The sequence below is a fragment of the Bicyclus anynana genome, unplaced genomic scaffold (assembly GCF_947172395.1).
Source record: "Bicyclus anynana unplaced genomic scaffold, ilBicAnyn1.1 scaffold_71, whole genome shotgun sequence".
NCBI lineage: Eukaryota > Metazoa > Arthropoda > Insecta > Lepidoptera > Nymphalidae > Bicyclus > Bicyclus anynana.
This window is the reverse complement of record NW_026441278.1, coordinates 1-13,252: the sequence shown is the minus strand read 5'-3', so window position 1 is coordinate 13,252 and position 13,252 is coordinate 1. Positions and strand designations below refer to the sequence as shown.

At 33.4% G+C, this 13,252-nt stretch overlaps 1 protein-coding gene across 3 annotated transcripts; it reads left to right on the top strand.

Moving 5' to 3' along the window:
- Nucleotides 1-8,204: 8,204 nt before the first annotated feature.
- Nucleotides 8,205-12,279, top strand: LOC128199825 (uncharacterized). Of its 3 annotated transcripts, XM_052890998.1 has the most exons (5): nucleotides 8,205-8,713; nucleotides 8,954-9,046; nucleotides 9,784-9,852; nucleotides 10,231-11,031; nucleotides 11,367-12,279. In XM_052890998.1, exons 1-4 carry the CDS (start codon nucleotides 8,626-8,628, stop codon nucleotides 10,251-10,253), a joined length of 273 nt encoding a protein of 90 aa, XP_052746958.1. In that variant the 5' UTR covers nucleotides 8,205-8,625; the 3' UTR covers nucleotides 10,254-11,031; nucleotides 11,367-12,279. The 3 variants fall into 3 exon arrangements, with proteins under 3 accessions (XP_052746958.1, XP_052746956.1, XP_052746957.1); XM_052890996.1 differs by lacking the exon at nucleotides 8,205-8,713; XM_052890997.1 differs by lacking the exons at nucleotides 8,205-8,713; nucleotides 8,954-9,046 and having other exon boundaries at nucleotides 9,545-9,852.
- Nucleotides 12,280-13,252: the final 973 nt, after the last annotated feature.

Here is a 13,252-nt window from a genome sequence, read left to right as displayed (position 1 = left end):
TTGGAAAATGCGGTTAAAGAGGTTAGCCAGATATACAAGACACTTTTTAGGAAGTTCTTTGAGGACGAGACGAGTAATCAGGTCAAATCCAGGAGCCTTTTTTGAGTCTAGCGATAAAATCACTTTACTTATCTCTTTAGGAGATGTTGGCTTGAGCGGTAGGCACATTTGGAGATCTTGCTGAAGTATATCCTCAATTTCAGGATCATCCACACCAGGATTAGGCTGGAATACAGTTTCAAGGTATGCCGCGAAAGCCTCTGCTTTTTCAATGTCACGTCGAGCTCAAGTTACGCCAGTTCTGATGGGTGGATAGTGAGGCTGGGGTTGATTAAGATATTTAGTGGCCTTCCATAGCGATCTGTCTCCTCGCCCTGTCGGTGACAGTAATTTCAGATTTTCCTTAATTAGGTTGTTTGATGAATCTCCGAGTATAGCTTTTAGCTCTTTCACGGCGCGATTAAAGTTAGCTTTGTCATCTAGGCGGCGTGAGTTATGCCAATTACGTCTGAGCCGCCTTTTGTCTTCAATTTTTAACTTGATATCTGATGGAAGCAAAATGCCCATCTTTTTAGGGCTTAAATGGGGAGTATTCTTCCATGCTGCAACTTGGATCAAGTTTGTTATGTATATTGTGGCCATGTCAATGTCCTCTTCGCTTTTGAGAGGGACTTTCATGTCAATAGTTTCGGTTATGAAGTCTCGAAATGAGTACCAGTCTGTCTTGTGATTATAGAGATAGTCATTGTTGTCATTAAGAAGTATGGTCGTCCTACTAAGTTCTAAAATTATAGGTGTATGATCAGAGGACCCGTCTAGACTTGACTGAATGTTAGTATAGAGATGAGAAACATTTTTGGTAACAAAGAAGTCTAGAAGATCAGGTATTTTATTAATGTCCGAAGGCCAGTAAGTCGGTTCACCAGTCGATATTGTAAGTAAGTTGTTATTGTCAATACTTTTTTTGAGCTCTCTTCCCCGTGGAAGTGTACAGCGGGAGCCCCAGAAAGCGTGCTTGGCGTTCCAATCGCCTCCAGCTATATAGCGATTCCCCAGTGTTTTAAAGAATTTCGAAAACAAAGTCTCGTCTATCTTGTTAGGGGGTGGGCAGTAGATAGCTGAGAGCGTAATAAAATCTGACTTCTCTTCTAGTTTTATTGTAGTCGCTTGTATATAAGGAGTTCTGTAATGATCAAGTAAGTGGTGCTTTAGATTGTTTCTGATTACTATAGCCGTTCCTCCATGGGATCCACCATCCGGATGGGGTGTTAAGTAGCATTGATATCCTGGTATAACAAATAGGCTCCTGTCATTAACATGGGACTCTGATATGAGGACTACATCTATTTTGTTACAAGCCATAAAGACCAGCAGTTCGTCTTTGCGGCCACTGAGGCCGTTGATGTTCCACGCGGCGATGCGTAGATTAGTCATTTTGTTACTTTGGTCATGAGGGTAGTTATAAGTCCCAGAAGGGTGCTTATTTGTTGAAGTAGGTTATCAATTTTTTCATTTTGTTTGAGTAATAAGTTTTCAATGGAACCAAAGGGCCCATTTGTTGATGGAGATTTATCATTCAGTGGCGATCTACGAGAGTTTGCTGCTTCTGCATATGTCAGCGGTACTTTGTTTGAGGAGCGCGAGTTCTGTGTACCTTCAACAGTCTTTCTGCCATATTTAGCTTCCTGAGTGAGAGTTTCACTTTCCAACCTTGTTTGTGGATGATGCAAGAATTTCCTATTTGGGGCGCTTTTCTTCCGAGTTAGTATCTCCTTGTAAACCTGACATCCTTTGTAGTTCGCAGGATGGTCAAGGAGACATAAGGCGCATTTGGCTGGGGAGTTTCTATCTTTTTTAGCGCATTCAGATGTTTTATGTCCCTCTCCGCATTTCACGCACCGATACGGCCTCATACAATTGTTCTTAGAGTGGCCGTATTGCTGGCATCTATGACATTGAACTACAGATGTCGATTTTCTTGGGGTTTCTATCTTGACTCTCTGGTGAAAAACATATTCTATATTTTTTAACATTTTATTATTTATACTAGGTTCTACATTGACAAAGAAGGTCGATGTTGGTTTTTTGTCTGGGCCATATCTGGCGTTAATTATTTCGCCACGAACTTTATTTCCAGTACATTCAACGGCTTCAATTATTGCAGAGTGGGGTGTTGTGTGGTGCAAGTTTTTAATGACAATTCGGCAACATTTGGTATCTTTCCTACTAAATGTGTGGCCTATCAAGCCATTTTGTCTGATAACGTCAATTATTTTTTTGTACTCTTCGATACTATCTATGACAATTCGAAGGTTGTTTTTGTTGACAATTTTGAGTTTAAAGTGCTCAGCGTTGCTTGTTGACTCTAGTAATTTGGACAGTTCTGTAACATCTTCGACACCGTACAAAATAATGGGAGGGGGTTTATTTGGTGGTTTAACAACATTAGGTGTTACTTCACTCTCATCAGGTGGGTCTACTGGGAGTTCACTGAAGCTGTTATTGGTCTCTACATTAGGTGATGTTGGGGGTGTATTAACCCGTTTACGTTTGGATCCTCTTGAACTAGGGATTTTTTGCCAACTAGGGGGAATTATCTGGTTGTTTGCAGGCTTCTGGGTATCCATCTGGCAATCAGTTACAGTTCCAGAGTTTCTGTTTCGACTTGCATCAACTTCTTGTTCTGAGTTGTTGTATTTTGTGGGTGATGATCTCTGTTTTGATATGTTTGAACCTGATACTGGATTGTTCATCATTGGTTTTGTTATTTGCTGTGTTTTCATCCTAGTTTCTCCTGTTATTGGGGAATTACTGTTATGTTGTTTGTGGAAGAGACTGGGGTGAAATATTTGCTGCGTCATTTTCTTCGGGGCTTGCTCTTTAGTGCAGCGGTTTTGTAGGTCGTCCTGTATATGCTTCTTAGTTGATGGTGGAGTTCTCTGTAGCCCTCTTCTCTTGAATGGATCTTCATTTTCTTCTTCTTTGTCTTCTTTCTTCTTTTCTGATTGTCTTCTATTTATTTTCTACTGACAATTTGGGTGAGCGGGCTTTGCCCCCCCCCAGAGTACGCATATTAATAGCATGTATTTTTTTCTAGCTGAACATGACTTGAGGGATCATAATTATGCTTTACAACCAACCAACTTGGAAGATACAACCGCTTTCACTGAAAGACTGAAAGTACCATTGTTATTGGTAAGTACTAAATTATTTGTGCTGGACTCAAAAACCATTTCTTTGCTAACACTTATAATTATGTTTATTAATAATAATAATAATAATAATAATAATAATAATAATAATAATAATAATAATAATCATTTATTTGCAAGAATTATTGTTCTTTACAATATTCAACTATTATACATACAGTGAAAAAATACAAACAGTCACAATTACTAAAATAAATGAAATAAAATTAAGAGAAAAAAAAAATCACAATCAGTCAATTACAAATTTAAAAAGTCACAGTACTAAATTAAAAGATATAAAATTACAAAAAAAAATTATAATTATAATGTTACAATTACCAAATAATACAAAGATTAGAATTAAAAGTAAGAATGTCATTAAAGAATTAAGTCAAATATTCCTTAAGGTCGTAGTAGCACTTATCAATAAGCCATTTATTCAATTTCATTTTAAAATGAGGCAAGCTTAATTTTCCAATGTCATCAGGTAATTTGTTAAATATTTTTACAGCCATACAGTATGCACTTTTCATATAGCTACCAGTACATACTTTTGATAACATCAACCTATTACCGTGTCTGACTGACTTATTGACAGTGACTTCACCTCTTCGTTGAAAATATTTTGGATGGCGCTTAACAAAAACGCAAACATCTCTAATGTACATACATGACAGTGGAAGAATGTTCAACTGTTTAAAAAGAGGTTTACAGCTATCCAATGGCCCTGCTTTACACAAGGCTCTAATGCATTTCTTTTGTAGTCGGAATGCTCTTATAAAGTCCACAGAGTTACCCCAGAGTATTAAACCGTATGACAGTACCGACGTTACATGTCCGTGGTATGCACTTAAAGCTGCATCCATTGAAACCGTCTGCGTCAGACGTCTGAGCGCATAAACAAATTTGGCCAATTTTGTGCAAATGTAGTCAATATGAGATTTCCAGTTCATTGTTTTGTCATAAACTAACCCTAAAAATTTTATTGTGTCATCTTCTTCTATTTGAATGTCATTATACTTAAGATTAACTGGTACTGTATTTGCATTATAATAATTGAATTGCATAAATTTAGTTTTATTTAAATTGGCTTGCAAATTGTTTTCATTCAGCCAAGTTATTATATTATGTAGAACAGTGTTTATCTCTTGTTCATACGTAATACTATTATGACATCTAACTAATATAGTTGTGTCATCTGCAAACAATACGCACGGGTGGCTTGTCGCTGCTGTTATATCGTTTATGTAGGCTAGGAAAAGAAATGGTCCTAGAATACTTCCTTGTGGTATTCCCTTTTTATTGCATTTGTATGTCGAATTATATAATGTCTTAATATTCATTTCTAATTTACTAATTTGTGTACATACAGTCCTATCATTTAGGTATGATTTTACCCATTGATGAGCTGTTCCTCTAATTCCATATCTTTCTAATTTGTCCAATAAGATATTGTGATTAACAAAGTCAAACGCCTTTATCATATCTAAAAAAATAGCAGTTATTGGTACCTTGTCACTTAGGCTATCATTAATTATTTTACTTAAATAAAAACAAGCCTCAGTAGTGGAACTATTATCACGAAACCCAAATTGTTCTCGAATCAATAAATTGTTGGCGTCAAAGAATTTTTTTAGTCGCTTCAACATTGCTTTCTCAAATATTTTCGCTAAAATAGGTACCAACGTCTGTAGTTATTTATGTCACAACGATCATTTTTTTTGAATAAAGGTTTAATAATAGAAATTTTTAAATTATTTGGAAATGTTCCTTGCTGAAATGATTTATTTATTATGTCTGCTAGTGGTCCACATAAGTAATTGGCACAATGTTTAACTATGTCTGTCCTTATCTCGTCATAACCGACAGCTCTAGTGTTGTTGAGCGATTTAATAATAGCTATAATTTCAAAAGCATCCGTCGGGTTTATAAAAATTGAGTGACTATTAGATGGATAACAATATGATTTACTACCGTTTTTACTCAAAGTGATCGTTTCGCTTAAATTTATAAAATAGTTATTAAAAATTTCACATAGCTCATTAGGATCCTTAATTGTTCCTGTGTGCGTTTTTATAAGAGAAATATCATTAGGCTCTATCGTTTTCCCTAAATTATCATTTATTAGTTCCCAACTGGCTTTGCATTTATTTATTCTATTAACTATGTATCTAGTACTTTGTAGTTGTTTAGACTGATAAATACATTTTTTAAAAATGCTATTATATTTCAAATACTGTTTTTTATTTATTTTTTTATTTGACCTACAGAGCCTATACGTCAAATGAAGCTTTCTTTTGTTCACACTAGACTTCTTTATACCTTTAGTGAGCCATGACGTATTTTTTAACGTACTATACATTTTTATTTTTCTAAAGAGAAAACATAAATCATAAAATAATTTAATAATTTCATGAAAGGAATCCAATGCTTCATTGACATTTTCAATATTCCGAACATCTGAAAAAGTAAGAGCTGAAATACATTCGTAAAATTTTTCCTTATTTTCCTTATTGTAGTCCCTTCGATATTCAAACCATGTGGTAATACGTGGCCGTTTGTTTACTTTTATCATTAAACTTTGAGCTGTTTCATGGTCTGATAATGCTAAGTGGTGAATTTCCGCAATAGATGATTTTATATTGCTAACTATCAAATCTATGCAAGAAGATAACCTTGTTGGATGTTTTATATGGGAAATAAGATTGTAAGTATCTATCAAATTAATCAACTCTTGGCTGTTTTTATTGTTCTTTAATGTATCTAAATTCCAATCTCCACATAATATTAGTCTTTTTTCTTTTTTCTTCTTACTAATTGTGTATAGAAGTAAATCGAGTTTTTTAAGAAACAGACATGGATCACTTTTTGGTGTTCGATATATACAAACGATTAATAAGTTATAATCTTGAATTTCAATGCTACAACATTCGAAAAGGTTAACTCTGCCCATATCACCTATAAACTTAACTTCTTTACAATTAATGTGAGTTTTTGTTAGTATACAAGAACCCCCACGATTTTTGTTTCTACAGAAAGACGCTGACAATTTATACCCTGGAATATTTAATAAACTCTCAATACCTTTCCCAATGAAAGTTTCAGTAAGACATATAATATCTAACTCATAATTTTTATGTTTGCTTAAATCTAGAAGAGATATGTATAACAGATCTGATTTACCAATAGCACCAGCAATATTTTGATGAAATATTGTTAAATTATTAATAACGAAAAAACTTTTGTTCATTCATTTTGTTGTTATCTGTTGGAAAAGATATGCTACCTTTAGGTTTATTTTTTATTTTGTTGAAATACATGGGTATAGTAGTTTGTTTGGCCATTGTTCGTAACTCCACTATTGGTTGCGATATATTATTTTTTCTGTTTAATCTGTTAGTATGATATGTTTTACTTTCTACATTTTCTGGCTCTTGTAGATTAATAAAATGTGAAATTGATTTTTTCTGTAGATTATGCTGAGTTACTATTTTATTTTGCGGTACTGCATAACTTCGTTGTGTGCGCTTAAATGTCAAAAAACGTGTTTTATAATCGTCACGGTCAATTTCTAAATTAATTTTTTAGCAGTCAAATATTGAAATTTATTTACACAAGAATTGGTTAATTTAATAAATTTACAATTTTTATGATATTGTATTAAACCTGATACACAATTATTTAACATTGTTTCATTAAGATACGGATTATGCAACGTTTCTAGAATATAAACCCTACAATGATTAAATTTATTAAGTGCACTACCCAGATCTCCTATAGATTTATAAGGATTTTTGTCATTAGAGCCTATAGAAAAAATTACTACATCGTTCAACTCAACATTTCCTTGCAAAACCTCACAGTATCTAAGAACCTCATTTGTCTGCGCATTTGGTTTTATAAAAGATACAACTGAGTAAACATCATTCCAAGCGCATTCCATTCGTTTTTTTATTAATTTTATGGATAGTCCTGATATTTGTTGATCCCCTAGAATATAAATAGTGTTCGTTTTCCTTTTGTTGTCTTGGTTTTCTTGAGAGTTTTTACAAAAGGTGTAATTCTGATTCTCATTAAATTTGCTTGATGTTTTTGAAATTAATGTGACACTTGATTTTTTCGATTTATTTATACCGAAAATTTCATGACCTTGCTTATCTTTGGACATCAGTAACACTTCATCTGGTGTCCTGCGGTTCATGTTCGAAGATGTTGAGGGAGAAGTACAGGTTTTTTTCCTTTGTGATGAATGTTTCGTCGCGCTGATTGGTGTAGAACAGTTTAAATCTTCAATCGCCGTGGACTTGCATATATTCAGCCTAGCCTCATAACTCTTTATAATGTTTTTAAGGTCTTTATTTTTATAATGAAGATTTTGAATTTCGGCGTTAGCAGAACACAGCTGAGCTCTTAAATTTTCGATATCAACACGCATTTCCTCTATTGTGCTATGACAACTATTGTTTAATTCATCCGGCAAACTTAATAAACTTATATCATTAATATTCGAGTCATTAGATGGAATCTCACTGTCTGATATATGTCTGTTTTTTTGGTGTTTGTTCGTCCTTCTTAATGTAATGTGTTCTGTAACACTCGAATCGCTCGTGGTGGGACGAGGTTGATCTGAAATCGAGGTATTTGCATCTGACATATTCATATTGCATGTACTCGTAACACTGTGAAGTCTGTCTCGAAGTTATAATTTTAGTTTTTGTGAGCAGGAAATAAATTATTAAGAAAGAAAAAAATCCCGTGTTCCACTCGGATTCGATCTCAAGACCACTTCATTAAGGTCGGCTGCTTGCCGGCTGAGCTATGAGAGACTTGATAGACTATGCGTAAATAATCACCCGTTTGTGTACCGATCCTGTGATCTAGTAATATAAATTCACAACCAGCTTGTAGATGGCGCTGCTCGTAGCTTATTGATAAACGATCCAGTAATATAAATTTGAGCTCAGCCAGTAGATGTCGCTGCGCGTAATGAAAACGATTAGATAATGTCACCGATTAGTCACTATTTTTGAAAATTAACGTTTGTATTGAACGTGAATTCTGTTAATTAAACTTCTTTCTCACAAATTTTAAAATGTAACACTGTTTATTTGCATACACTTTAAAAGTTTTAACGTCTTATTTAAATTTATTGTGGTATTTCCTTATTGATTTGAAAACTATGTACACTTTAAAATTGCCACTATTTATTTACATGATCAAGTCTTTTAGAGCAGTTTTACACAATTTTTTTCATCACTTTACTGATTTAACACTTGAGAATATTTTTAAGTAGTTTTAATACAGATTGATTGCTTTTTATTATTTTTATTTACTTAAAAATACGGAGGTCCTATATCAATGTTGCCACAGGGCAACGGTGGCGCCCTAAAAGCAATATGAGATTTATATTATCTTGCTTTCAGCTAAAGACTCCATGAAAGATCATGACTATGCTTTGAGTTATCAAATCGAAGGGTCTGTCGACCTAGCAGAAGGGACATCAACTAATGTGAAAACTGACGGTATATTAAAAATTATCTATGAATGTGCATGATGCTTAACAAAATATTATAAATGGTGCTTGATAATACCAAGTGAATGTTGTTAATATGGATTTTGCATTTATTTGAACTTTTTATTAGCACTGAAGTGTGTACATTTCATTTCAATGTGATGATCTTCATAAGGCTACTAATTTATTATTACATACTGAATGTCTTAAAATAGGTTTTGTCTTCTTTACATTCTCAACTTTGTTTTAGGTAAATGTCCTACTGTATCAGAAATGCAAACACATGAAACATTGGAAATTCTTGACAACCAGCCTGTATCAATATTAGGAACTGTATCAACAGGTAATATATATTTTACTGGATATAATATTATATTTGTTTCAAAAATAGATAGTTACATTATCAAGAAATATCATGATAGAAGGTCACACAGCACAGTGGGTAGTGACCCTGCTTCCTGCGTCCAAGGTTTAATTTCCATAACTGAGAAATATTTTTGTGATGAGCATAGGTATATTTAGTGTCTGGGTGAATTTATGTACTTAGTATATTATAACTTTAAGATAAAATCAGCTATTTTAGTACCCATAATGCAGGTTATATAGTATATGCTTACTTTGGGGCTAGATAGAGCTGTGTTTATATTTTTGTTTTTGTACATCAATAGTTTTTTCAGCGCACGCCATGTAAACGCGCCAATCTCTAATTTTTTTTGAAAATATAGCCTATAGCCTTCCTCGATAAATGGGCTATCTATCACTGAAACTATTTTTCAAATCGGACCAGTACCACCTGGATCAGACCAGTGTGTGAAGTCTGCCAATCCACATTGGGCCAGCGTGGTGGGCATACAAACCCCTCTCATTCTTAGAGGAGACAGCTTTAGTGTTTTCAAAATTTTATTATATAGCTGTTTAAAACAAAAGATAGTAACATTTTTATCATAGACCCTTATTCAAACAAGTAGTTTTATCATCCTACCTTTGGTGATTTAGAGCTTTCACTCACAATGGTACTCCAACTCAATAAATAAATTATTTCTTGTGTGTTATGTACTTTTACCATTTTGCTATTTTCAGATTTGAAACACAGTGGGCAGCAAATTAAAAGTAAAGGAACACCAAGGAAATATCTTGTTAAAGGAAGAGGTACAGTATTATTTATATAGCACACATTTTTACTGTATTATTTTAAACACAGAGATAAAACTATTGACACAGGAGTAGGTGTAAGGAAAGAACCTCTTGAAGACCCACTAATAATAATGGAATTTGCATTGTAGTTTATTTTTTATATGTTTTTGTGTGCAATAAAGCATTATAAATAAATAAAACAAACCCATAGAAACAGATAAAGCTAGTGATCTCTAACAACAATATACCAGGGGAAACAGGAGACAGAAGCACTTCATAGAAAGTGTTTTTTAAAGTTAGAAGGGTCAGAGGTTCCTCACGTAGGTGTAGTCATGGGCGTCTGCTTGTTTCTATTGCATATATTAACTAAATAATATTATTATTCTTTTACAGTGAACCTGACAACAACAACATAGTGTAGGTGTTTTATAAAAAGAATGAAAGAAATGTCTATCAAAGAAAACAAGAAGCAAAAGCCATTTTCCGAAAGATTAGATACTGCTACATCACTAAGTAATAGCCAATTGTTTGTTAAAAATTTTTGCAACATTACTCATCAAGCACAAGATTTTATTCTTATGCAGTTGAAACTGGCAGGTAAAAAGAAGAAAGCAATGCGATACACCACAAATGAAAAGCTTTTATCATTATCACTAATGAAGGAAAGCCCTAAAGGATATAGGCTATTACAAAAGATATTTAACTTGCCTACTAAAAGAACTCTAAACCGCCTTGCTGAAAACATAACATTTGATGTGGGCATAAATGATAATATTTTTAAAATATTAAAAAACAAAGCTCAAAAATGGACCACAAAGAAAAAATTGTGTTCAATCCTGTTTGATGAAGTAGCTCTCACGCCTCATCTCACATATGTTGAGTCACAAGATGAAATAAGGGGCTTTAAGGACTTTGGGAATAACAGAGAATTTAAATTTTGTGATCATGCTCTGGTATTCATGTTAAGAGGAGTCTGCTCAAAGTGGAGACAACCTATTTCATTTTATTTTTGTGAGGGTACTACTGCAGCTGTTACAGTTGTACAGATTTTGAAAGAAGTGGTCACAAGAGTATGTGAGTCAAGCTTGATACCCGTGGCTGTTGTGTGTGACCAAGGTTCTACATTTCGAACAGCTATAAATATATTAAAGAGAGAAACAGAACGCAAAAAGAATTTGAATGAACAACATTATGGTATGCTTTTCCTAATTTGTTGCTAACTGGTTCTGGTCTGTTGATCAGTTTTCATAAATCTCATAAGACAATGAACACTCAACTGGCATATGTATTGGAAAATTTGGCAATGTGATTGTAACCTAAGGAATAGAAATTTGCAAAATAAAACCTGCAGTGGACGTCCATCGGCTGATATGATGATGATGACGATGAGTGTTATAAACAGGGTGAAAACTTAAACTAATTTTGTTGCAGATTAAAATGCAGGTCTCAACTAGTATATCTATAAATGTACATAGATAGATATAAACAACTTGATATTCATTGTTTAACTAAATATATTTAATTTTCAGATGGAACTGTTGAGATATTCAATCATGAATTAAATGTGGTGTATGATCCACCACATTTACTAAAAGGACTAAGAAATAATTTTTTAAACAAGGATATGATCTTTAAAGGGAGGATTGCCACTTGGAGTGACATACTCTCAGTTTACAATGCAGATTGCCAATTAGGTCACACAAGAATGAATAAAAAGTTAACAGATCACCATGTTTACACTGAGAAAATGAAAAAAATGAAAGTGTCTGTGGCTGCCCACTGTGTGGCGTCCGCTAGTGATGAATACATCACCCCTATTTTCCCAACCTTAGAGTTCAAATTGGAACTAATTTTGAAGTCCTATCTAATAAGAAAATAATTATTAAAATTGGATAACATTATGAGAAGTTATGTTCGGTTTTACTTTACAATTAATATGTATACAATCAATCATCCCCTGTTTTCCTACCCTTATGGTTGGATTTTCTTCTCCAAATTTATATGGGACCTTATTCGAAACATAGCGTATATGAGGTGCTACGTAAATTTGGAAAAGAAAATCCAACCCTTCTAATTGAAAAAATTATCAAAATCGGACTACTCAGTAAAAAGTTACATGTTGATACATAAAAAAATATATACATGTTGATTGCTTAACCTTCTTGTAACTAAGAGTAACAAACATCCATACAAACTTTCGCGTTTATAATATAAGTAGGATTTCTAATGAAAAATTTAAAAGAGAGTTTTTGGGTGGTCCGCTGATTCTCAAACATACCGAATATACATATAAAACTTCATCAAAATTGGTCAAGCCATTTCAGAGGAGTAACAACAAGCAACACTTTTTATTTCACATTTTATATATGTATATTGTATATAGAATATTATACATATCCTAATAATATTATTATAAAGAGGTAATTAGTGAGTTAGTCTGTTTGTTACCAATAGAAAACACGTTATTTGTGAGTGTCGTGGGCTATATTATATCCCCATATTCCCACAAGGATGGGAACTATACGGGTGAAAAAGCAGGGCAGCTGCTTAGTAGCTCACCTATTGATGTTTTAATAATATCCAGTATGTGAATAAGACTTTTCTGTATGCACATATCTCTTAACATATTTTGGTAATATTTCAGAAACATATGTGGATGGCGAAACTGTCAGTGCAACCATGAAAACTACAAGCGAAGCAGTATTGTTAATAGACCAACTATTTGGTAGTGTCGACGGATCACAAAGGGACTCTGTCAAAGGAAAATTAAGAGGACCAGTAAAACCGAACTCCAACCAATTTGATTTCTGGAATGAAGCTAAGGCTATATTAAAAAACATTCAATTTATCGACAAAAATAGTCGCAGGGCACAAAAGAATAAGAAGACCTATAAAGTCAGAGTTCCTTCTCTTGATGGATGGATAACAACAATTGAAAGTTTTCAAAGAATATCGCAATAGGGATGATGACAGTTTTTTAAATTGTATATAAATTAAGAGTATACTAATAGTAAAGCAATTTTGTAAAAGGAACAGGGTATCTGCGATCATTACTTTCGGAGCTACAGGGATTTAAAGAGTCAGATTTGCGGCGTTGCCGCGGATCCCTAAAAAACGCCCCATACAAAATGGCTCGAAAAAATGACGTCATAGGCAATGTAATGATCGTTAGATTTGTATGCGCGTTCAAACAAAATTACTAATATCTTTATTATTTGTGCGTTTATCTTTATAGTTCATATATTAAAAAATGTCACATTTAATGTAAGGAAGCTAAAACTGTATGAATTTTCATCTAATTACGATAAAAAAAATTTAGTAGTTTTTGAAATTTTATAATCTCATTTATTTTGCAAATATCCAGACGATCTTTGCTTTTTATGTATAAATTAGTTAACATTGACCCTATTTACCC

What these genes read in the sequence shown, in the direction of transcription:
- LOC128199825 (XM_052890996.1), top strand. Translation starts at nt 10,275, where the DNA reads ATGAAAGAAATGTCTATCAAAGAAAACAAGAAGCAAAAGCCATTTTCC. An exon ending in TTTGAATGAACAACATTATG is followed by an intron (nt 11,032 to 11,366) that starts GTATGCTTTTCC and finishes TTTAATTTTCAG; the next exon opens with ATGGAACTGTTGAGATATTC.